This window comes from Rhamphochromis sp. 'chilingali', assembly GCF_963969265.1.
Source record: "Rhamphochromis sp. 'chilingali' genome assembly, chromosome: 17".
In the NCBI taxonomy this organism is placed as follows: Eukaryota; Metazoa; Chordata; class Actinopteri; order Cichliformes; family Cichlidae; genus Rhamphochromis; species Rhamphochromis sp. 'chilingali'.
Genome location: NC_137944.1, coordinates 29,837,629 through 29,861,272, shown reverse-complemented (window position 1 = coordinate 29,861,272; position 23,644 = coordinate 29,837,629). Strand labels below are relative to the sequence as shown.

The window sequence follows — 23,644 nt, the reverse complement described above, 5'->3', positions numbered from 1 at the left end:
AGAAAAAAAGCTAAATTCTGTGATGTATCTTGAATTTTTTGTTGCTTTTCTACAAATGTTATAGTTTTAAATTTAAATTTAACTGTAGCTGCGGCTCTTTCTGGCCTACATCCCTCCTGTTAATCCAGTTGAAATTTGTAGTTGTTTTGATTTGTAAAATTCAGAGCGGCAAACCTAAGTAGCGGTTGGCTCTAACTCCATCTCCCAGGTGTCATTGCGTGCGGTCTGTTTCTAGGTGTCTAGCAACAGCTATAAGCCCAGACAGCCGGCGGCAACGGGAGCGGTGTTTCTTGGTGTGTCTTTGGTGTGATTGTTCGTTGCCGGTTGTTCATAAGTAATAGTGGTTTAGCTGAAAAAACGGTGAAACAACAACCCTGACCCCTGCACAGAGATATGAGCGGCAGCGGGCGGCCCAGGACCAGCTCGTTTGCTGAGCCGCCAGGTGTTCCAGGAGCCGCTGCTGCGTCCGCCGGATCAGCCGCTGCCGTGGGGAGCAGCACAGGAAAGACCGGGGTCTCGCAGGCCTCCGGTAGCAGCTCGTCAGGATGCTCCAACCTTAAGCTTGCCAGTAAGTTGTAATTATCTACTAACTCCTTATCAGAATGTGCTGAATCAATATGTCATATTACAAGTTACAAACTAAAAACTACACACCGTCGTTATGTGTCACAGCGCAGAGGAAAGTCGTTATTTCTCCGCGAACTGGCTAGCAAGGTTACTAGCCTGCTAACGTTAGCCACTTGTTTTGTACATTACTAGTTCCCTGTCCGGCCGATGGCTCTTTTCACCCCGTCTGGTGTCAAGACTGTTTCACATGCCATCATTTTAATCGAGCAAAACTAAAGCACATTAAAGATTTGAAGTAACTAACTAATATGTGTTTAAAAGCTGCAAGTGGGTTGGATTTTTTTATTGTGGTCATTGTGGCTGCTGAGCTGTTAAATCAGCTCCGTTGTTCTTTGTGACCAAGCTAGACTGTAATAAGCCAAGTTGAGTGCTCAATTGAAGGGTTTTTTGTAGGTGTAGCTGAGAGTGCCATTAGCTAACAGTCTGAATCCACTGGTGGAGGGTCAGGGCGGAAAAGTTGCATATTCACCAAGGTCACCTGCGGGGTAGTGTTAAAAAAAGAAGCTTAGCAGCAGGTGGCCGACGCCTGGAGGATGCAAGTGATCCACGTCCAACAGCAGAGCCCAAGGAGTGGGTTTCCTCAGTCTGAGGAGAAATAATAGTATGCCCTTTTATCACTGTAGTAGCGGGTGTAAGCAGAGATCTATGTGTGTGTGTTAATCCAAACCTTATCATCCATTTGCAGCCACTGCCGCGTCTCTTGATATTAGAGCCCAAAAGGGAGGTCATCTCCAGTTCAAAGCCATGTGACCCCTAGTTTCTCTGCAGCAGAACAACACAGACTGATGTCCTATCAAATGTTGCCTTTGGCAATTTAAAGATACTCTTTTGAATGGTTGATCAGGTGTTTTTTGTCATGTTTGAGCAACCTGCAAGCTATACCTGGAGGCAGAATTTCTGTCAGTAGGATTTTCCTGAATATATCACCAGGACTGTGATATTTATTTATTTTTATTTTTTTAAACAAGTTCTTTTTGTAAGTTGGGTAAAAATACTTTAATCCATTTTTGTTCATCAGAAATAATAATAAAAAATTTAAAAAAACACCTAAACCTCTGATATGCTTAATTGTATAGCCAGCTTCACTCCCAGCAGACCACAGTGAACCCGGAGCAACGTTGACACGTGAGGGAATGAAGTGATTTGGGGGATTAAAATTAAACTTGGACATGGAGCTTAGTCAATGCAAAGTTGAATTGTAGTGCTTCACAGATGACTGACAAGCCTATAAAAAAAATAATAAAACAAATGAAATAAAAAGTAGAGAGTAAATTATAAAACCAAACAGAATAAAATACAATAACTTATTTTATTTATTTTAAACCATACATGCCTTTTCAAAAGGAGAAGGGAACACAGGAAGGTAACGCCCGATAAATATTTGAAAGGGATTTAACATTAATTACATTTTGAAAACTAGATACAGCAAAGCCAATTTAAAAAGTGGTAAGCTATGTCTATAAATCATACTTAATCACAAGCCAGGCTGAAGAGGCCGGTTTTAGATTTTCTATTTCAGTGATTGTTCCTGTGATTTGAAGCATAAAAAGTAAAAAGCTGCCCCACCTGGTATAATGGCGTATACTCTGAGAGCATATAAGACACATTAGGGCTTTTTTCTGGCTAAAAATGGACCTTTGGGGCAGTGATGACTGCAAATATAATCACAATTTCTTCCAGTATATGTAAGGCACAGAATCTGTGTTGCCTTACTACATTAAACATTAAACACCACTAACAAGAATTAAAAAAAACCAAAAAAAACCCCAACAACTTTGAAATCATAATCCTGCTGATCTTTCTTTAGGTAGAAAGCCAACAGTTTTTTTGTTTTTTGCTGGAAAACTCCTGGATTTGTGCAGCAAAGGACCGTGTAGGGCCTTAATGCGTACCATCCATCTTGTCCAAATAAGCACTCAGGCTGCTGTTTTTTCAAAGACTAGATAGCTGAGCATTTTTCAAGCCTGCTTTAAAAGCTTGGTCACTTGGAGAGATAAAGAAATGGTTTCACTTTTGTGGCATTTTTAAGGAGATAAATGGCAGATCTGGAGATAAATCTCACATGAGAAAAGTTCAGCTCTGAGGCTCCGTCCACACTAATGCGTTTTGAAAACACATCGTTTTCTCTCCATTTTGGCCTCCCATCCACACCGGATGGCACTTTCCCCAAGGAAAAACGCAGCGTTTTGAAAACGCTCTGGAAAACGAATACATTTGAAGACGGTGCGTTTGCGTCGCAGTGTGGACAGTGAAAACGCAGACTTTCGAAAACGATGACGCATTTTAGTCATGTGATGCACTCATGTGACTAATTAAACAAAGATAGCGGAGGGCATTATACAGCAGTTGTTTTATTTGCTCTCAATTTTGACAGCCCTTTTAAACATTAATATCAGTTTGTACATGCTCCAGATAGCTTTTCTTCAAATTCTTTAATTCTCACTCGCTTTTGCAACTTTGTACTTTTGTGTTACTTGCAGCAACATCTCCACCTCATTGTTAGTCCATTTGAAAAACTCGGTGCTTTTCCTCGACATTTTGCCGCGACATTTCAACGAGCCGGAAAGTAAATAAACGGCTGACAGAAATGAGGCAGGCCGAATCTTCTTGCGCTTCACGCATGCGCGGTACTGGAACGTAGGCGTTTTCTGCCGTTTCAATGTGGACGCACAACTCTGTGAAAATGACTGAAAACGCTACTGTGGACTCCGAGCGTTTTTCAGACGAAAACGCTGTTTTCAAATCTATCCGGGCTAGTGTGTAGCCTGAGTCAAAGTCCACAACTAAATCTCTAACGCGTTGGCTTGTTTTTCAATGGATCTGTCTGTATAAAGACTGGAAAACATGTAATGTTGAGGCATTTCCTTGATGTTATAAAATACCGGTATTGGTCTAATTTCAGTCCTTTGCTCTGAATATGGTACTTGTTGTTGGTAACTCTTAAAGATGACATTTTTACCTCACTGTGTATTAAACAATGAAGAAAAATGCACCTCCTTATAGCTTAGATTAAATAACAGGTTGCTTACCCACCTGGTTACCTGCCAAAATAGTTTTAATTGGTGTGGAGATGTCCTGAAAACCTTAGTTTTCTGCATTAAGGCCCTGTGTGAATGTACCTCCTGAGCTGACAAGCCCTGACATGTCTTTGAAGTGAAGGAGGAGGACTAAAGACATGCTGTGTACAGTAATCCTCTATGATTACATTTTTGCTGAAATACGCTGTTATTAATACTTATATAATCACTAAAATATTTCTCTCTTGGAAATTAGAGTACCAGCATCAGAATTGATGCTAATATTATGGGATGCTTGACAGTGAATTAAATTTTTTTGTGTGTGTATGTGTATTGTAGAGTTTTTCTATTCAAAAGAGGAAACAGGTCCTGCTTCCATGAAGCAGAACATTTCTTCACATCGTTGTATAATTACCTTGTCGGCTGCTGTCACCGCTGCATCCAGGAAGATGTTCTCTTTTCCTGTTTTGTTTTGTTTTTTTTGTATGGTCTGTGAGCAGCACCAGGATTTATCTCAGGTCTGCTTCATGCATAAAGTGTAATTCCTTTGCAGTGTTTGAAGTTTTATAATGCAAAATACAGTTGAGGATCTAACTTCTAGTTTCGTGCTCATGGCAATCCGATGTCAATGCTGGATGAATGATATGAGGGCTTGACTTTTGCAATGCAATATATAAAATTCAGAGCATCATACCTGTACAGTGGAGGTTGAACATGTAGGACACAAGTCAGGGGCAAGAGACCGTTCGCCTTCCAAGTAAAAGTTGTGATGTTTGAAATGTGTTTATCCATCGGTAAAACTGAGAAAGAGTTATCTATTTTCATTTATGCTTACTGCTTATTCTTAGCAAGCAAGTTGGGGAAAAATGCAATTAAATTAAATCCTGGATGTTTGTCCTTCACACGAATGATGCCACACCTGTAACTGTGAAGCTTTTGTGTAGGTTAACAATGTCAGTATTTCAGGCTGTCTTTTAACTGTAGCAGGTGTTTCCTGGCTTAGAATAGGCCTTGCTGTTGAATAAGTCTGTTAACTTATTCAACAGCATTCATGCGTGTTTCTACCCTTTGAAACATTGTTAAATACTAATGTTGTTAATAAACGAGTGCATAATTCCCAGTAACACACATTTAAAACATTTTTTTTTAATCTGATCCACACAAATATTTATTTTGTTAGGATTAGGTCACTCTACCTGTGACCTGGACAAGCTTTAGAAAACGGACAGCTCAGTGTCAGACTGTCAGTTTGATAAAGTAGGAAATGTGTGTTGAGTCACTATCTCTTCTATGAAACACTGCAGAGACGTTTCTGATACAATCATGTGATCACCTCAGGCTTGAGGGTATCACAAGGTTGGTAACAGCTACATTGATTTTATGTAAAGTTGATGTAAATCAGCTTACAGTTTACTCACAGATGTAACCTCAGTGTACCGGGAAGTGGACATGTTTGTTTTTTGGTTTGTTTGTTTTTTTATGGACATGTTAAACATAACATGAGTGCTATACTCTAAAACAATAGAAGCCTCTTTCTTCCACCAGCAGTTCTCCCCACAGAGCAGATGCCCTGGTTAGATTTTTTGGAAGATGCTGCTGCATTAAACTGCATATTAATAAGGTAAACTTAATTCTCTTGAACTACTTTGCTTTAAAGTGTGGAGTTCATCTAAGTGCAGTTTGTTTCTTGTGTGTAAAGATATTAACACAGAAACCTGCTGCTTAAGTGTGGCAATTCAGACTACTTCTTGCATAATGTAACCCTCAGCTGACTAAATTATTTGGCTTATAAATGACCAAGTACGCTTATTTATGGTGCCCATTTTATTCTGTATGGGACTTCAATGTATTTACATTTTGTTTTCAAAGTTTAAAAGGTGTGAAATTATCTTCCATTCAATTAAACTGTGTCCACACCAGAAGTGATTTGCTGCACTGTAGTGACCAGAGATCACAGAATGTACATATTTGGCAACGCAAAAGTGGGCGGGACCTGAGATAAACTTTTCTCAACTTGCAGCAAATGACTGAAGGGGCTACCAGTGAAAGTGTCAAATGTCATATTTGTCATAAGACCTAGTGGTAAATAAGGTAGAGGCTTACTAGACAAGATGGACCTTGTGATTTCCACAAGTGATCATCATCAGTTTCAAAGCGATGCACAGTGAGTGAATGGTTTTCTGTGTGCATATGAATCCTTGTTTACTCAAGTTCTGTTTCAACTGTGGTGTAAAAATTTTCAAAAAGGAACGAGGGGCAAGCTTATTGATGGCATTTAAAAGCAGCTGGAGATGAATGGTTCACGTTGGGTTTTCAGACAGACAGGAAAAAAAGGAGAGAACTGAATAGAAGCTTAACACTCGGTCGTTAATGCTGACAATATGTTTTGATTCCAGCTTACTTTTCCACTGGCTGCAGATATTTGTAGGTTTCTAGCACAACTCTATTTCCGCAAGTAACATGAGGGGAAACTTGTTGTGATGCACCATTACCAACTACATTACTAAATCTATTTGTGTCAGTAATACTAGAAAAGGAACACTTAAGGTGGGTACAGTGTGCCCTTATTATTTTAACACCAGCCTTTTATCCTCTGTTGTGCTTCTGTTTCAGAGCAAGTCTAAACAAACACATGGTTTTTAGATGTGTCGTATTTAAAATATTTGCAGAGAAACATTCAAAATCAAGAGTTCTGCAGCAGTAAATCTTGTTCTAGGTCTATTATCATATATAACGATTATGGGTGGGAAATTACAATAAAATCAGAGTGTTTTTTGTCGGGACTTGCATGCAAGTGTTCATTTTCCTTGCCACAACAATGAGCCACTTGCAGTAAAATACAACGTATAAATATACAACCAAATTCCTGTTAAGAAACATTTTTTGATTAGAAATATCCCAGTGGGAGATAAATGTTCAGCTGAGGTCATTATTAATTTGACTTGGAGGTTAGGAGGAGTAGATGCAACACGCATTTTTTGATCTGGCTACAATGTATCAGCCTTTTAAAAAAAAAAAAAAAACTGCAGCTGAATTGGTGTTGGTGTGACAGAGTTTGAATAATGGCATGCATGCAGGGATTATTTCCTCCTGGAGACGCGTGTTTCCCGTCTGTGAATGTCAGGTGAAAGACAGGAAGCCAAGCGGTGACACACAATGCAGCACTGGTATGAAAACACTGAACCGTGAAGCGGTGATAAATCAGGAACTCTGACGAAGACGGAGAAAAGGCTTCATCTTTATCGTGATAGATTAACAGCCTCGAGCAAGTTACAAGCCCGTGGAAATTATTTTTCATGCTATAAAAAATAAACAGCAGCAGAAGGGGGGGGGAGCAGCATCTAAGACAGTTGCCCTACTTTTAACCTGGACAAGTGAGTGTGTTCATCAGGGTTCAGAGCTTGAACCCAGTCAATGAGGTAGGGAACCCACTGACACGGTCACGCTGCAGGCCTCACGGTTTCAGCTGTAACAGATACTGCCATCGTGTCATTTGGATAACCAGGACAGTTTGCTGTGTGGACACAGACATGCAGGAACACTAGGGTATGCAGTTCTGTGTGAACGAGAACAATATCAATAAGTGCATTGTCTTGTTTGGTAAACAGAGCATTAAGTGTGTGGACATAGAGTGGTAGTGACACAGAACCATCATAGCTACATGACAGTGTTGCCCCATTATTTAGACTGCACAGATAACACAGGAAAATTAAATTTAAAGTTAAAGCAGGGTTGTCATATTAAGTTTAACCAATGGCCACACAGAGAAATGGGAATCGGATCAAGGTTCAGACATAGATTAAGCCTAATCGCAGACCGTCAACACAGGTTTTCATTGAGTTTTTCGTTTAGACTGGGCCTAGGCCTAATCCATGTCTGGGAAACCTGCTGATGCAGTTTATTCGAGGTTTTTCCAGGCTCAAATGAGTCTTTAAGGGTATTGCATAAAGGCATGATTGATCCACATATACTCAAAACTAAGACCCGTCAATTTGCCAAACAAAAATGACATTTTTAATCTTGAGTTTAGTAAACCCCACTGAAAACACAGTATTGGTGATTTTCATTTGGTGGAAACCCAAAACTACTTTGGTCTGTACTGGAAATTTCAGAACTAGTTGACAGGAACAACAGATGATTCCCAAATTTTCATATACAAGACAGTGACTTTTCTGCACGAGGCATATCTTCCTATGAGAATTAGTACTTCTAAACTATGATTCTACTTGGACTGTTGAGGAAACGTTTTGTGTGTTTGTATCCCCCCCCCTTTTTTTTTTTTTTTTTTTTTTACTTTTATCTGTTTGTTTGTGGTGGTGGTGTTGATGATGATTGATTGAAGTGTACATGCTAATTTATCAAACATTTTGACACTTAGAAACCTTGTTGGTAAAAAATAGATGTGAAAGGAAATTGGGCCGATGTTGGAGATGCTTTACACTTTTCTCAACTCCAAGGCATGCCTTATCTGATAGAGAACAACCCATGCATTTAATTTCTTTTTGCAGTATTCTGATATTTCTTTCTTTGTAAGAGACTGGGGCTCATCGGAAGAATGTCACCGTCCTTCGGTCTGTGATTCAGTTTTTGCTTTCACACCTCGACCAGCTTTGACCTGAGAGAGAGTCACGGTTTCAGCCACGTATGCAGGATTTCTGTTCTCAGGATTATTTTTACATGCAAAAAATAGCCTCTTTTCCACCAGCACCTACTCAACGTGACTCTACTGAGTTTCGATTGTTTTCCATTATAATTGATTACTACCTCAATGTGGGTGGTGGTATTATAGCAAGGTCCTGTGACATTTTTATGCAAAACAAACACAAAAATGGAGGGCACTTGTGCGTAGCCATTTTCATCATTTCCAGGTTTCCACAAATGACTGGTTTTATTCCTGAAAGTTGCCCTCATGACTCATTGACTGACGTCACTCCCTGGCCAATCAGTGGCGTGCAGTCTGTTGATGGCACATTTTCGGCTCGACTCGGCTCACTTGGAAATCCGTTCGAGTAGGTACTAAAAAAGTACCTGGTACCAGGTTGTACTACCACCTAATGGAAAAACCTAAAAACAGTCGAGTGAAGTAGGTGCTAGTGAAAAAAACGGGCTTTAGTGAGCGAACATCTAGCTGACAGGAAACGAGGTGATGGGAAAAACATGAAATCATGTGTGCAAACCAAAGTCACCACCTTAATGATTGAACCATTCGGGTAGGTTAGATGTCTGGGTAATTGAACCTCAATCTGAGGCTCACGTGTGAAAATGTTAATGGCAGAAAAGTATATTTCCTCCATTTCAGTTAAACAATAATTGAGTGAAATGCTACAGTCTTCCCATTATACTGGAGGCTAATATATGGCTGATGATGCTACAAAAATAATCCTTTTATGTTAGGCTGTTATGACTTAAAAAAAATTTATGAAGACAAAGAAAGTGGCTGGCCTATTTTTGGGTCCATTCCCACTTTAATTAGTCACAGCGTCTTGAATATGAACTCTGTCTTTCGCTCCTTCTTCCTTGGAGGGTTTTGTAAAGTTGACAATCATTCACAGGCTGTCATTAACCTAAATAATCACCCGGCCAGTGGAGAGACAGCCCAGATGTAAAGGCTGTTGGCAGTCAGTTGAATGTCAGGAGTGCTGTTTAGTTTGTATCCTAAAGGTCTTTCATTTCTTTAAGTCTCATAGAAATGAGCCAGAGGGATGACAGGACATTTAAAACCTCCTTATAACTGTTCTGTGGTCTGCAGCACAGTTAACCGCACTATAGCTACAATTTTTAACATGCCTCTTCCTGCTTGTTTCCTAGGAGACAGCGGGAAGGTGACAACAGTCGTGGCCACACCGGGTCAGGGACCAGACCGCCCACAGGAAGTCTCCTACACTGACATCAAGGTGAGAAAGAAAGAAAAACTGAAGCTCTATGAAATTACAACTTTCTTTTTCCAAGTCTTCTCCTCATTTTTGTTTTGTCTGTTGAGGATGGTTTTACTTAGTTGCTGCATATTAAACGCACAGTTGTGAACAGCACATGTAAAGCCCCCAGTCTATGTAGCAAGTAGAGACCAAACACACTTGTGCAGAACCAAATGCTTATACGTCTTCTTTGGTTTCTTTTGGATTTTTAAAAATCAGAACAACACAATTTCAGTTTTCTTGAAACTAAAAGAAAATGTATCAAAATCAAACCACTTTTAAGGACTTCTGATTGGTTCTTAGTAGCATCCAGGTTTTTCCCCCCCCCCCTTTTCTCCAAGAGCAAAATGAATTTATAGTTTATGTAGTTTGTAACAATGAGAAACTGAAGTTGAATCAAACAGTTGGCGAGTACAGTGCGCTTGTCCTCCATTTGTCATTGTTGGTGACGCCACCAAAACATCCAGTCTGTAGGAGAGTTTCAGCTGATGGGTCATTATGATACAGCATCAAGCAGATTTTTCACTGAAGCTGAAATATTTTCAACCCACACAGACGCATTATTGCCACTTTTCTTATTGTCTAACAGAAATTTTTGGCAAACCAAATCGTGCATAAACTTTGTATGTAATCTCAGCAAAAACTGCCCTCGTTTGGTATGACAAGGGCGTTAAAGACGTTAAATGGGATCTGTCGTTCTTATTTCCAACTTTATATTTTTATTGGATTCTCGTGATTAGTTTTTGATGAGTTAGTTTTCATGAGTTTTTAAACGTCACAGGTTTTAGTCCTTGAGGGCCAGTGTCCTGAAACTTTTAAACGTGTCCAGCTGCAACACAACGGAATAAAATAAGTAGGTCATTAGCAAGACTATAGAACTGCATGCTGAGGTGGCAACCCCTAACCTAACTCAAGTAAATTAAAATACATGTGTTTGGAAAAATGTACTCCTAAAAGTACTTTAATTGCACCATGTTCATTCACTCATGAGCTACTGTAACATCACCACCTCAGCATGAAGTTTCAGAACACTGGCCCTCAAGGACTGGAGTTTGACACCCATCCTATAGAGCTACCAGTGGAACAATCTGAATCCTGAGCTTTTGGCTCACAGGGATAAGTCAAACGTTATTTGAAACTTTAATCACTGCATGTGGAATTAATAAGGGTATTGGTCAATGCTGATATTTCCATAATTATTCTGCCAAGCCATAAAAATGCATGATTTTAAAGGCGCACATTCTTTTGCTTGTGTCTTTGGAAAAAATGACATAACTGTGTCAACTGTAGCCTGAAACTACATAAAGAAGAGTGTTGCACAGAGCCAGGCTGTTATCACTTTTAAGATTACTTAATGGCTCTGTAGGTGTGTGTAAATTCAGATTTATCACACTTTTATCACAAAGCCAATAAAATCGTCGTTTAGGCTTATCAGAAATACTTAACTTGTCTGATGCCTGCAGCAGTGGAACGTTATCATTATATTTGTATAATTTGGCAAGAGTCTTAAGCAGAAATAAAATCTGACTACAAACATCTCAATGTGCTTAATCGCCATTTTTAATACCTGTAATTTTAATACCAAAGGATTTAAATGGGAAAATTGCCAAAGAATTTTGATTTATTCATGTACTGTTTCTGTGCTCATGTCTGACTATCCATCTATCTTTTGTGAAACAGTCACAAGATTTAATCTATTAAAACATTTTCTTGATCATTAATTTCCCCTCTTATTTATTTTTATAAACAAATTTTCTACATATGTCCACATAGTTATCATTTCACAGAAGTCCCGCATGAGACCCTTAACACTTCTGTTAGATTACTAATGGAATTTGGTTGGACACCATAAATCGTTAGGTTTAGGCATGAGAAACTACTTCATTAGTTTTATAAGAATAGGCTGAGGTAGGATTAACAAAAAAGGAAGATTGTTTGGATTTAAATACATAAGTTGCTATTTTATAATTTAAATTTTGTGGTTGTTAGAGTGACAGATCTCCACTGAAGAGTCATCATATGCGCTGTAGGCTTGAAAAAGACTTTCAGAAAAAAACAGACTATCAGTCAAAGATGGATAGAGCCAATTTATTACTGTTAAAAGAATGGAAACACCAGCAGCTGCAGCTTTCAGGAAATTAAATAAATGTTTGTGGTTGATCACCTGATGGGCTGTCCTTCAGTCTGACTCTCCTGTTCTGTTAAAACCTTGCAGGTCATTGGGAATGGGTCGTTTGGTGTGGTGTACCAAGCTCGCCTCATCGACACACAGGAGATGGTGGCCATCAAAAAGGTTCTGCAGGATAAGAGGTTCAAGGTAGGCGTGTAATTTAGTTTCTGTAATAATCTTATCAATGGCACCCCCCTCACCCTCCTTGTTAATAGTTTTCGTGATCACTTTGTTTACTTGGTTTCCCTCATTGACTCATGTGTCTGTTTGTACAGAATCGGGAACTACAGATCATGAGGAAGTTGGACCACTGCAACATTGTCCGATTACGTTATTTCTTCTACTCTAGTGGCGAGAAGGTAAAAAAAAACAAAAGGGTCATGGTACAGACTACTCTAAAGAGAGCTGAAAGAAGAGATGGTGAAACAAAACTAACATAAGTTAAGCTATGGTTTATAAAAAAAATAGACATAAAATAATTAAACCTCTCTAAACTCCCAGTAGTTTCAGTATGTCGAAACTATAAATAAAAGGAAATGGTGCATGTCCATAATACATATACAGATGCTCAGATATAGCATTAAAAAAATAACCCAACCCTAAAAAGGGGAAGAAATTAGTTTCTTTTACTGATAAATATAGAATCTGATTTAATGTTGCAGAAGTAACTTACTGGAAATGTTTTGTATCAGCGTGCGAGGTTATGCCAGGCTTGTCTGTCTGTTTGCTTAGCTGTCTTAAACCATAAATGCTTTAACTACAGTTACCTTTGTGTCAATCCCTCCATCCTTTGCAGAAGGATGAAGTGTACCTCAACCTCGTGCTGGACTTTGTCCCCGAGACGGTCTACAGGGTTGCCAGGCATTTTAACAAGGCCAAGAGCATTATTCCTATCATATATGTGAAGGTAATTCTGCCCCTAATTTCCTTCCAAAACATTTCCATGTTGTCCAAGTCACAGTATTTTTCTGTTGAAGTTTTTATTCTCCAAAAACTTCAAACATTGTAAAGTTCAGAATTTCCTTCTTGTTTTCAAGAATCTCCTCAGGTCTCCAGTACAAATACCAAGCTTTATGCTATTTATGCCTCTTAATAAATTATTTCTATGTTGTCTGATTTTTGTATTTTGTGTTGACCTCCAACAGGTGTACATGTACCAGTTGTTTCGCAGTCTGGCTTATATCCATTCCCAAGGTGTGTGTCACAGAGACATCAAGCCCCAAAACCTGCTCGTCGACCCAGAAACTGCCGTCCTAAAGCTGTGTGACTTTGGCAGGTAAACTAAACCAAAAAAATTTCCACACAAATCAGAACTTAATTTAACAGTAGTAGCAGGATTACGTTTATCTACCTTTTAAGTATATATATTTTTTCTGAAATCTAATATGGGAAGAATAACAGCATTTCTAATGCTTAACACTTAGATTCTGTTCTGTGAATCAAGTTCAACATGCATAGGACTGCAAACAGTCTGAACAGGGTAATGAAGGTGGTTGTCACCTCAATTCAACTCATCTAATCTAGCTATGAGCACATTCATGTGAAAGACTTGGAGTTTGCTGCATGTGATTAATTGGAAACGAGGACACGTCAATGGCTATTAGAGCATTATACTTCACAAAGGAAAAGCAAAGAGTAATGTTGTAAAAATACAAAAAAGTTAACCATAAAACAAGCAGAAAGTAACACAGCTGCTGTAAACGTGTGCTGAGAAAAGCCCTGTACAGAGTGTGAAGTATTAAACAGTGATGTATGGTTTCATGCGTCTTATATTAGATCCAGAAATGACAGCTGGCAAAAACTCAAGTTTAGCGTCAGGAACACGGCTCTGTTTTTATTTTTGGTAGTATTTTATTTTTTTTATTCAAATGCTTATTTTTCTGTTTCACAAGCACACACGTCTCTCCCAATAGCCTTTCTCCTGCACTCAAGCTGCATTACTGATCTCCTCTTCAGTATCTGCAGATGATGATCAGGCATTTGGTTGAAGATCAGACTTTAATTACAATGTTTAATTAGTTAAATTAAGACGTTGTTAAATGAAAGGACTCATATGGTGTGTAATAAAGTGTTAATCTTGCTCTGCCCAGTTGTGTTAATCTGTCTGATAGAAATAAACTATAATTCAAAACAGCAAATGCCTGATTGCAAATTTTATAAAAGTCATCAAGTACTCTTTTAAGATTATATTGCTTTATGAATGTTTGTATATCATAAAAATTGTTTTCAAATTTTGCTTGCTGACAGAAGGGGAAGGTAAAGGAAAGAAGTTAGTCCTCAGAGTCTATATTTCTCTTTGATGCTCAGGGAAATATAAAAACTTCCGACCCTCTTACTATCTGCACACAGAGGCATCTTCCAGGAATAGTGTCACTATTTTCCAGACAACTGAGTGCTCAGTAGGGAGTCGTTTGGTATATATTGATCTCCTATCTTTCTTTTTTTCCTGCCGTCTTTGTTACCATTTCACGTGATTCTTGTGCTTCCTTCAGCGCAAAGCAACTTATCCGGGGTGAACCAAATGTGTCGTATATCTGCTCACGGTACTACCGCGCCCCAGAGCTGATTTTTGGCGCCACAGACTACACAGCAAACATCGACATCTGGTCAGCTGGCTGCGTACTGGCAGAGCTGCTGCTCGGACAGCCCATATTCCCCGGCGACAGTGGAGTGGATCAGCTAGTGGAGATTATCAAAGTGAGTTGTTTGTTTGTTTGTTTGTTGTTTTGTTTTTTCATTTAAGTCTTTCTGCACCATTCATTTATACTATTAAAATGTAGTCTTGCAAACACTCTGTTTGAAGTAAATGTCTTATCCTCCTCTTCTGTTCTCAGGTGTTAGGAACACCAACAAGGGAACAAATTCGAGAGATGAATCCAAACTACACAGAATTCAAGTTCCCTCAGATCAAAGCGCATCCTTGGACCAAGGTAAATAACACCTGAGGACGAATAACAGCAGCACAGTCAGTTTTCTCCAGGTCTATGCTCTCTGGAAGCAGGTGCACTGTGAATAAGACCGATCTTTTGTCTGAAGTGAGAAATAAAAGTTATCACAGTTTCATCAAGTAAATGAAAAATGTTATGTTGGTAGTTTCTTGTTAATTATATTGATGGCACTGACTTAGATGTCAAGTAACAGTCCCAAAAAATGAAGTATTGTTGTTCATAATGTTAAAAAGAAAATGGCAAAACCAGCAGTTACAGCTTTTATACTTTTTCAGACAAAATGAATCATTTCTGCAAAAGTAAGTTTTAGGAAATGATTTAAAAGTAGATGCAGAATTTGCTAACCTCGGTTCTTTTGCAAAACAGTTCCTCAACTGCAGGGTGTCTAAATTTCCTTTAGTCTGACCCGAGGAACTTGGGCAGTGACTCAGTTTTTGAAGGGGAGTTGATGTGTAATATAGTCGGCGAGCCCATGAAATGCTTTACATTTAAAAGTTTAAAGTCATTTCTGTATCTTAACTGGTAGCTACTGTAGTGTAGCAGGGATAGGAGTCATTTGGTCTTTGGTGTCATTAAGTGTATTTTCAAGTGAAGTCTCGTTCAGTTTGGTGCCCAACGTCCTCTGTAAGCCTCCTTTATGGTTACTGCAATGGTATGCATGACATCATCACAGCCCTGGGAATATTTACATTGGTGTTTGTGGCACTCTGGACTTGCTAGTTTTCTCCAAAACAGTAGGTGTTGCAACCTTTTCACCAGCGCTGGTGCAGAAGAAGTCAAAACAGGAAATGAAGCAGTCACAGAGGTTTTCTCCAGCATGTCTCATATTTTCCAGCTGTTGCAGCTTCTCTCTGTGTGCATTGCTATATGTTGCTGTAGAGCTGTAACACACTCGTAGACATGGCACCAGGTTAGAAAAACTGAGATACCAAAGCACGGGGCACCTACAGCTAGGACATCATTTTTGTTGATGTACCGACTGCTGCTTCCAGTGCAACCATAAAGTGCTGCCACTCAGAAGCAATCATTAGGCTCATCTTTATTGGTAGGTTTATTGAATTTTAAAGCCCTATAATTTATCTTTTCCCTTAAAAAAAGGACCTAAGGAGGAGGAGAGTAGAAAACCTCTTTTAGGTGCACAAGTTTATTAGAGTAAAAAAGAGAAATCCTGTGGTTGTGAGGATGAGGCCACATGGACTTGAGGTGTTTTTAATGTTTGATTAACTGAGATATACAAAAAGTATATACTCAGCATGCAGCCAAGAGAAGAATCCCTTGTAAATTTACTACAAAGCAGCTGGCTCTACTTCAAAAGCTGCCTGCTGTTGCCTTTGTAGATGCAGAACTCCTGCATAGAAATGACTGTCTGTCATTTTGGGTTAACTTTGGTTAACTTCCAGAATGGAAGAAACCCTGCATTGCATGACACTGGTTAAACATACTGGCATATGGAGCTTGCCAGTATGTTTAACCAATGTCTTGCCAGTATCAAAACATGTTGCTTGATGTCGGAACTTTTGAAGAAGAGCTCTCGTATTTCCTCAGGTGTTTAAACCTCGCACCCCTCCAGAGGCCATTGCGCTTTGCTCTCGGCTGCTGGAGTACACGCCAGCCTCACGCCTCTCCCCGCTAGAGGCCTGTGCACATGCCTTCTTCGACGAACTGCGCCAGCCAAACACGAGGCTGCCCAGTGGACGAGAACTGCCGATGCTCTTCAACTTTAGCACCACAGGTAGCAGAGTTAAAGTCTTGTTTCCTTCCCTTTTTTCTTTGCTAATTGTTCAGCTAAGTTGTAGCTGCTCTGCATGATGATTCTATGTCTGTAACACGACTTTAAAGTCAGTTTGTTCTGCGACTGCTGAGGTGTTCCGGTTAATTCAGTATGCCTCTTTTGTTCTGTTGAATGACACTGCGCTCTCCTTATGACTCAGCGCTAAATAAAAACTCTCCTTTTATTCTCTGCAGAGCTGTCGATCCAGCCTCAGCTGAACTCAATCCTCATTCCTCCTCACGCTCGCTCTCACACAGCTGCTTCTGCACACGGTGGGAAACTCTTATTGTAATTTTACTGACACTGTCAATAGCAGGCTTTTCTGCCAGCTGAGAGGAAAAAAACTGAAATATATTTTTATGTTTTACCTTTTTGATTTTATTTTTTTAAATCCAGACACTGAAGAATTAAAACTCTTAAAATTGTCTTTATATTTTTGAAAACCATCTTTATATCTCATGGAAACATTTTAATAAGCACACCTTATTTAAGTCCCATCCTTGATGTCCCCATCAACATCGTATATTTGTATAAATTTGAACACCTCTGTTATTTTTAGTTCATACAAATCCTTAAAATGCCTTGTAGGGAATTAAACTCATTCACCTGAAAAGTTTATGATGGCCATTTGGTAAAATTGAGACAGGCTGCACAAAATTCTCTAAGTTTAAATGCCTTAAATTAGTTCTTCAAAAGTCTTTCAAAAATATTATGCTGTTTGTACGTCTCAGCAGTAAAAATCTTATGGTTTTGTTGTCACCCTGCTGGGTGGGTGGGCGGTCAGCATGGACACCAAAGTTTGTAAATCCGATTACTCGAGAAGGAAGTCGCCTAGGACTTTCAAATTGAAACTTAAGCTACTGTTTTGTACAGATTTAAAATAGATGCAAAGTTGATTTTAAGGCCTTAAGAAGTTTCTGAAGATCTTAAGAGTCACCTTGTGTATTTAAAACAAACAAACATAAATCTGACATAAATAGTTTGAAATAGAAAGTTTGGGGGAGCGGGTGTTTTTATTTTGTTTTTTCTCTCCTGACACAAGATGGCAGCACTACGCATAAAATTTCAGACTGATTATTTTCTATTACACTGTCTGATGTTTACTGCTCTGTAAAGCTGTAAAGCTTCAATTTAAAGCTCACTGTACCTTTTGCCTCTTCTTCCTCTCCCCTTCAGATGGTACCGGTTCAGATTCATCTCAACACAGTTCAGTACCAGGATCTCTCAACAGCATCTGAAGCAGCTTCTCACCCATCTGCCTGCAAAGCATCACCATGTTTTCTCAGACACACACACACTCTGTGTCCACAGCTGTCCACCATGCTGCTTTGCTATCTTCTTCCATGGTCTGTTTCTGTACAGTAAATCCACTGAGCAAACCCTTCGTTGTTTAGGTGTCAGGGTCGAAACTACGACAGGAGATTGTTACACACACCGAATCGTCCCGCTGCTGCTCGGGTGGTTTTAGAAGGTTCAATAGTCGGGGCTGGTCCTCTGTATTATAAGCTTTTGTTAACCATTTTTTTTTTCATTTTTGTTTTCTTTGTTTTTATTTATTTGGCTAGGTAAAATCATTATATACCTGTTTTTCCCCCCTCACTTTTAAGATTATTTTTTTATTCAGTGTTTTTAAATGAGTGCACGCTGCCTGAACAAGACTAGAACTGGGCCCCTCATCACAGGTCATCACAGTAGGACTTTAATTTAACTCAGGATGGGAGAACAGTTGCAGGGACATTGACATTATTTTAGTCCAGTCCTCTACCTAAGTTACAAATCAAACCTTCAGCTGTTGTTGTTTTAGCTGCAGATGGAAGAAAAAAACAGGCCAGTGCCAGATAAATGTCAGTTTGCCTCGTGTTGGAAACGAGCATCCTTACAGGTGTGTCTGCTAAAGGAACTAAACGCTTCTCTGACTAAACTATATATACCCAACAAGGAAGGAGTCTTAATTTTTTTGAGGCTTGAGACCCTTTCTCAGTTTTTAACCATGTTTTTACTTTTAAAATTAGGTCCCACATTGTCGGCCACAGAGGCATATTTGTAGGAAAGGGCACTTAAGTGCAACTCGAAAAGAAGGCATCACTTTTCAGGAAATAGTTTTAGACCTATTAGGGTTGGGGGAAAAGAAATGGCCTCCTCAGAAATGTTTCTAGATGGCTGGACAGAAGCGTGGCTGCTCGTTCTCCTTCTTCACAGGTAATTTGGCTGCGTTCGCCTGATCATGAAATGTCAGGAAAAGGTTCAGACAGTACTTTTAGTCTTAGATCAGTGTTGTGAAAGAAGATTGCAAAAGTTCCCCATAATGTGGAGGTGGAGACTTTATATTAAAAAAAAAAAAAAAGTCTTTTCTTTAAGCAAGCAGAAAAGGAAAACTTTCAACCTTCCCCAAAGACATGTTTGAATTTCAGCCTTCTCTGGAAACGGCTCTGTGTTCTGCTGTTTTAACTAAACCAAAAACGTAGTTATTTCTTTACTATATTTCCATATTTGCTTCCTTTTTAAGATTCAATTCTGTGATATGAAGTCAGTGATATGAACATATAAATTGGTGTTACAGTCTGAAATTATTCAGACTTTTAATGGCTTAAAAACAAGAAGCAGAGAATTATCTGATTGGTCCCTCATCCGGTTTTTGTAGTTGTGTGGATATGAAAGCCTCGAAACTTCAGTTAAAACTTAGCAGAAAAATTGATTTAGATGCAAATCATGTCCAGATATCAGAAAGCTGTTTTTGTCTTTTTTGGGGTTTTTTTTTTTTTTTTTTTTTTTTTAAATCCTCCTTGGTTTGGAAATGTGGCGCTTGAGTATTTGTCTCACTGTTGATTAAAGGCAGCAGAGAAACAAATGAAAGCTCCGGCGAGTTCGTGTTTATTTATTAGGTTGTCTTTGGATGAGATTGGAGTTACTCTAAAGTCGTGGTGATGGTGCGAGGATAAATGGAGCTGGGCTATCAGCTCATCAGTGCTGACGTAAGAGGAAGCATATCTGTAGGCAAGCAGGGAAATCCCTTTAAGCTGAGTGTGTGTGTGTGTGTGTGTGTGTGTGTGTGTGTGTGTGTGTGTCTGTGTGTGTGTGTGTGGTACTCCTGTGTTCTTGAGGACCAACTCTGATTTAACCCCCGTGATGGTGAGGATGTTCTTCCTGTCCTCACTGCATTGTTTTGTTTTTTTCTTTAAGTAGTTGGAGCCCAGAGAGTGAGTGTGTGTGTGTGTGTCTGTGTGTGTGTGTCTGAGAATACTCCCACCTACAGTCTGAACAGCCAGTGTTTTAGGAATAGAGCAGCCAACAATACTGATTTTTAGTACACAGACCACTTGAAAGTTTGTAGTATAGTATATTTGATACTATTGTACCATTGCCTCCACCTGCTCTTTTCCTCCACCCCACCTTTTTTTTTTTTTTTTTTTTTTAAATTGCTCCACACGTTCACATTAATTTTACACAAGGAGAATCACTCTTCCTCGCCAGCCGCTTCATTTGTTTGTGGCGCGTTAAAGCCGGCTGCATCCCCCTTTCTCTGCTGTAAGAGCCCAACCAGCACGTTTGATCGACTCTGCGGGTCGACAGCGTTCACACGCAGAGCTGTCAGTCTTTTCTGACGCAATGAAAAGCTGTGACCAAGCCTGAGGAGAGGACTCAAATGTGGCTGGTTTCAGAAGCCATTTTACTTCCTAACTCCCCTCCTCCTCTTATCGCACGTGTAAATATCACTGATTTTTATTTGTTCCTCTTTTTACTTTTATTACAGAGTTGTTTATATCTTATTTCCCCTCATTAAGCTGTCTTAGTTCCTGCATTTTTGTAAATAATTTTTTTCACTATCCAAAATGTAAATACTGCAAAAGTGAAAAGGAAAAAAAAAAACAGCCACTCCTCATGTTTGTTGACGATCTTTCTCTCTCCTTCTCTTTCTTGTGTACCAGTGAAACTGTTTAGTAGCTCGTCCTGTTTCTCCTTTAGTCCTCTGTGGACTGACTGACTGCTGAATGAGCCTCTTATAAGGGTTCTGTTCCATAATGCTCTCTCTCAGCTCACCGAGTGTGAATATAATCAGCTAATCTGACGCCTGTAAAGGACTGAGCCATTTAAAAGCAGCATCCTGGGTTTGAGTCTATCCCGAGAAGCCAGCCAGTGACGTCAATAAATGTGAAATGTCCAGAACATTAAACCATTAAAGTGAGACTTAAGGGGTTTATTTTTGATTTAAGTGTGATTATATCTAAAAGAGCTGTTTATGTACAGGATGTTCCACTTTCTCCCACCTGCACTAATTCAATCCTCCAACAGGTCCTTTTCCTGCAGCTTTTCCCAGAAAGAGGAAAAACATGGACTGTAAATTTAATTGGAAAAACATAAAAAAGCAAAAGAAAATCTCTTTGCAGGTTGTGCAGGTCATATTTACAGTAGTCATTACCTTTTGACTGTAGATGGCGAACACCAGCAAGCCTAATCCTTATAGCACAGATAAAGTAATGCACTCAGTTTCATTATTAGGCTAAGTAATTGCTCCTGTTACTGCTTCACAGGGGGTAGAGTACAAAGTACAAGCAGCCCATAACAATTCAGTGAAGGTCAGTGCACAGTGTAGTTATTTTATTCCTCACACTCAAACGCACCACTCTCACTCATTTCAGTCATAGAGTTTGGTTTGTTAAGCACAGACTGTATATAAAAGATGGACGTAGCCGCTGATTCTGAAAAGCGAAGCCAAGGTTCTGGTTGCTTAGATGACCCATCAGTGTATTTATCACCTCTTCACACGTCAGTCATTGGTATCCTTCGTTTCAGTCTCTTCAATCACTCGTCTTGAAGTGTAGTTTGTTTTTGGACACGCCCACTTGTCTGTTGTTACTGCAAGTCTCTGAACATGGTGCTTATTGGTTAACAAGTTGCGATCTTGCTTTTCTTTCATTTCACAGTCGGGTCTACCCCCTCACTATGATGTCTCGTTACAGAAAGCTAAGATGGCGACAGTGAAAATATCTGCTCAGGGGCTTTATAACATGACCTCACTAACCAACGGGTGACCTGACAGGAGTTATGTCCATCATTTATTTACAGTCTGTGGTATAAAGTTGAAAGTTAACTCTTAGCTTCTCCAGCTCCAGTTAAGAACTTTTATCAGAGTTCATAAAGCTCTTTAGTGTTTTTTGTTTATTTTGATGTGTGGTTGTACTTCCTGTATTTCTTGCCTTGTAAGTGGAGCAGGTTTAAAAAGCACCTGAGATTTACATGTCCTACTGAGTTATATGATGGTGCTTTATTAGGTGCCTCTGTGTCTCCCCCATTATACGAAATGTGTCCTTCAGTGTTGGCGCTCTGAGGCTTAACCACAGCTCCAGTTGTCATCGTCATAAGGAGCTTGGAGGAGTGTTGGTGACTTTCCAGGATTAACAGGTTTTCACTTTTGACTTTCACTTGCCTCAATCTATGCGTTTATAAACTGCTTGGTTATGGTTTCGGAAAATTTTCGTGCTTTTTACCCAGAGCATCACAACACAGATGCCAGCAGGTTTGACAATGCAGTCTTAACTGACGCCTCGGGATCAGAGCGAGCGTCTCATTAATTCTCATTTTGGAACAGAACTCTTTTTGCTTGTGACAGTTTGCAAAATATGATTACTGTGCAGTATCGAGAGGAAAAGTGTCGAGCGATCTCACAGGTGTTTAGTTGGGTTAGAGTCCAGCTAGTACTCAACATGTGGGCATTTTTGTGTTTATGCGCTGTGTGGCATTCAGAATCGCTGCTAACGATCACAACAGGGTGGACATGGGCGCCTGTGTTACGACAGACCTATCAGGTGTGTGTGGATGTACATTACTGACAGTTTCATGAAGTCTGAATCTCAGAAATTGTTCTTAAATTCTCTGAAAACTCAGATGTTAATATTACCTCCTTTAAAAAAAACAAAAATCACATCTGTTAATTTTTTATTTAATCTGTTTACTTTAGTGTCACTCTGGCCCGTAGACCACTGAGCCTGAGTGCTGGAGGGAGAGGGAGAGAGAAACAAACAAGTCTGTCTCTGTTCTGTGTGCGTACGATATGGACTCATTTACTGTAATAAAGTGATGAAACTGTGTCACAGCGTGGGTTGTCTTGTTTGTGACTTGGATTAAAAGTTAAACATTTATCCACAGCTCGAGCTCTTTGTGGGCCAAACCTGCAGAAACAAGCTTGTCCTCAGACTGAGATGTCTCACTTCTGCTTACTTTGGTAGACCGTCACCTAATACATCACTTTAAATCACATCCCTGATTAAAGGGTGAACAATTATATTGGACTCTGTCTGCGAGTAAATTTCAGTGTCTTGGTATCTTCCCCCCCCCCCCAGTTCCTTGCTTAAAGACCTACTGTGGCTTGAAGGGCCACAAACACAAGTTGGGGGCCCCACCCAAGAGGGAAAATGAAAGGGACACAGTTCAGCATCAAGTCTGTTAAGCTTCACGAATATTGATCTTGTCAGTTAAGTAGCAGAGAGGGTTTTAATCACTTTAAGCTTCTTTGCTGTCAATTAAATTAACTGGTCCACTAGAGGTTCAACAATCAGACAACCCCCAAAAGGAATGGTTTCACAGGTGGAATCCACTGACATTTTTTCCCCTCCTCATCTACTCTGGGGGGTTGTTTTCATGTTTTGCATAGTCTACTGTCACTACTGGTAGCTGTACCCTACAGAGGTTGTGCAAGTAGTCCAATTTCTGGATTCACAGAAGTACGTCCCATTGCTAGGTTTGCTATGTCACCCAGCACAGCACATAGAGGAGAGTCCAGGAGACGGACAGTTACTCGACAGCGTGTTAGGTCCTTATCAGTGTGACCAGTATCTGGTTTTACAAGTAGAGACAGAATGAACACAAAACCCCTTTTTCCCTTTGATAATTTTCATTTGTATCACATGATGTTGCATCCTTTTGTTGCTAACACATCTATCTAGAAGTATAGATATCCAGGAGTCTTCCTGTTGAGTTGTTTTCAAAGTATTCCTTTCTACACAGCATCTCAAGGGAGGAAACTGAGTTTGGTGATGTCCCTGAGTTCTAGGCTTCAGGCAGTCATTGACTGCAAACTTTAATCCAAGTATTAAAAACAATCATAGAAATACTGAATTATGCTGGTTTGTTCAATCAAATCTGCATTGTTGGGTTTAAAATCCCCTGTAGTGATGTACGCAGGCAAAACTACAAGACTT

The 23,644-nt window shown here is 39.5% G+C and overlaps 1 protein-coding gene across 1 annotated transcript; it reads left to right on the top strand.

Moving 5' to 3' along the window:
- The first annotated feature begins 178 nt into the window (after positions 1 to 178).
- Positions 179 to 22,534, top strand: LOC308383981 (glycogen synthase kinase-3 beta-like). Its single transcript, XM_080862266.1, has 11 exons — positions 179 to 568; positions 9,453 to 9,538; positions 11,775 to 11,876; positions 12,005 to 12,088; positions 12,526 to 12,636; positions 12,875 to 13,005; positions 14,222 to 14,426; positions 14,564 to 14,659; positions 16,223 to 16,409; positions 16,643 to 16,720; positions 17,625 to 22,534. The coding sequence occupies exons 1-11, from the start codon at positions 394 to 396 to the stop codon at positions 17,684 to 17,686; spliced, it is 1,317 nt and encodes a 438-aa protein (XP_080718392.1). The 5' UTR covers positions 179 to 393; the 3' UTR covers positions 17,687 to 22,534.
- Positions 22,535 to 23,644: the final 1,110 nt, after the last annotated feature.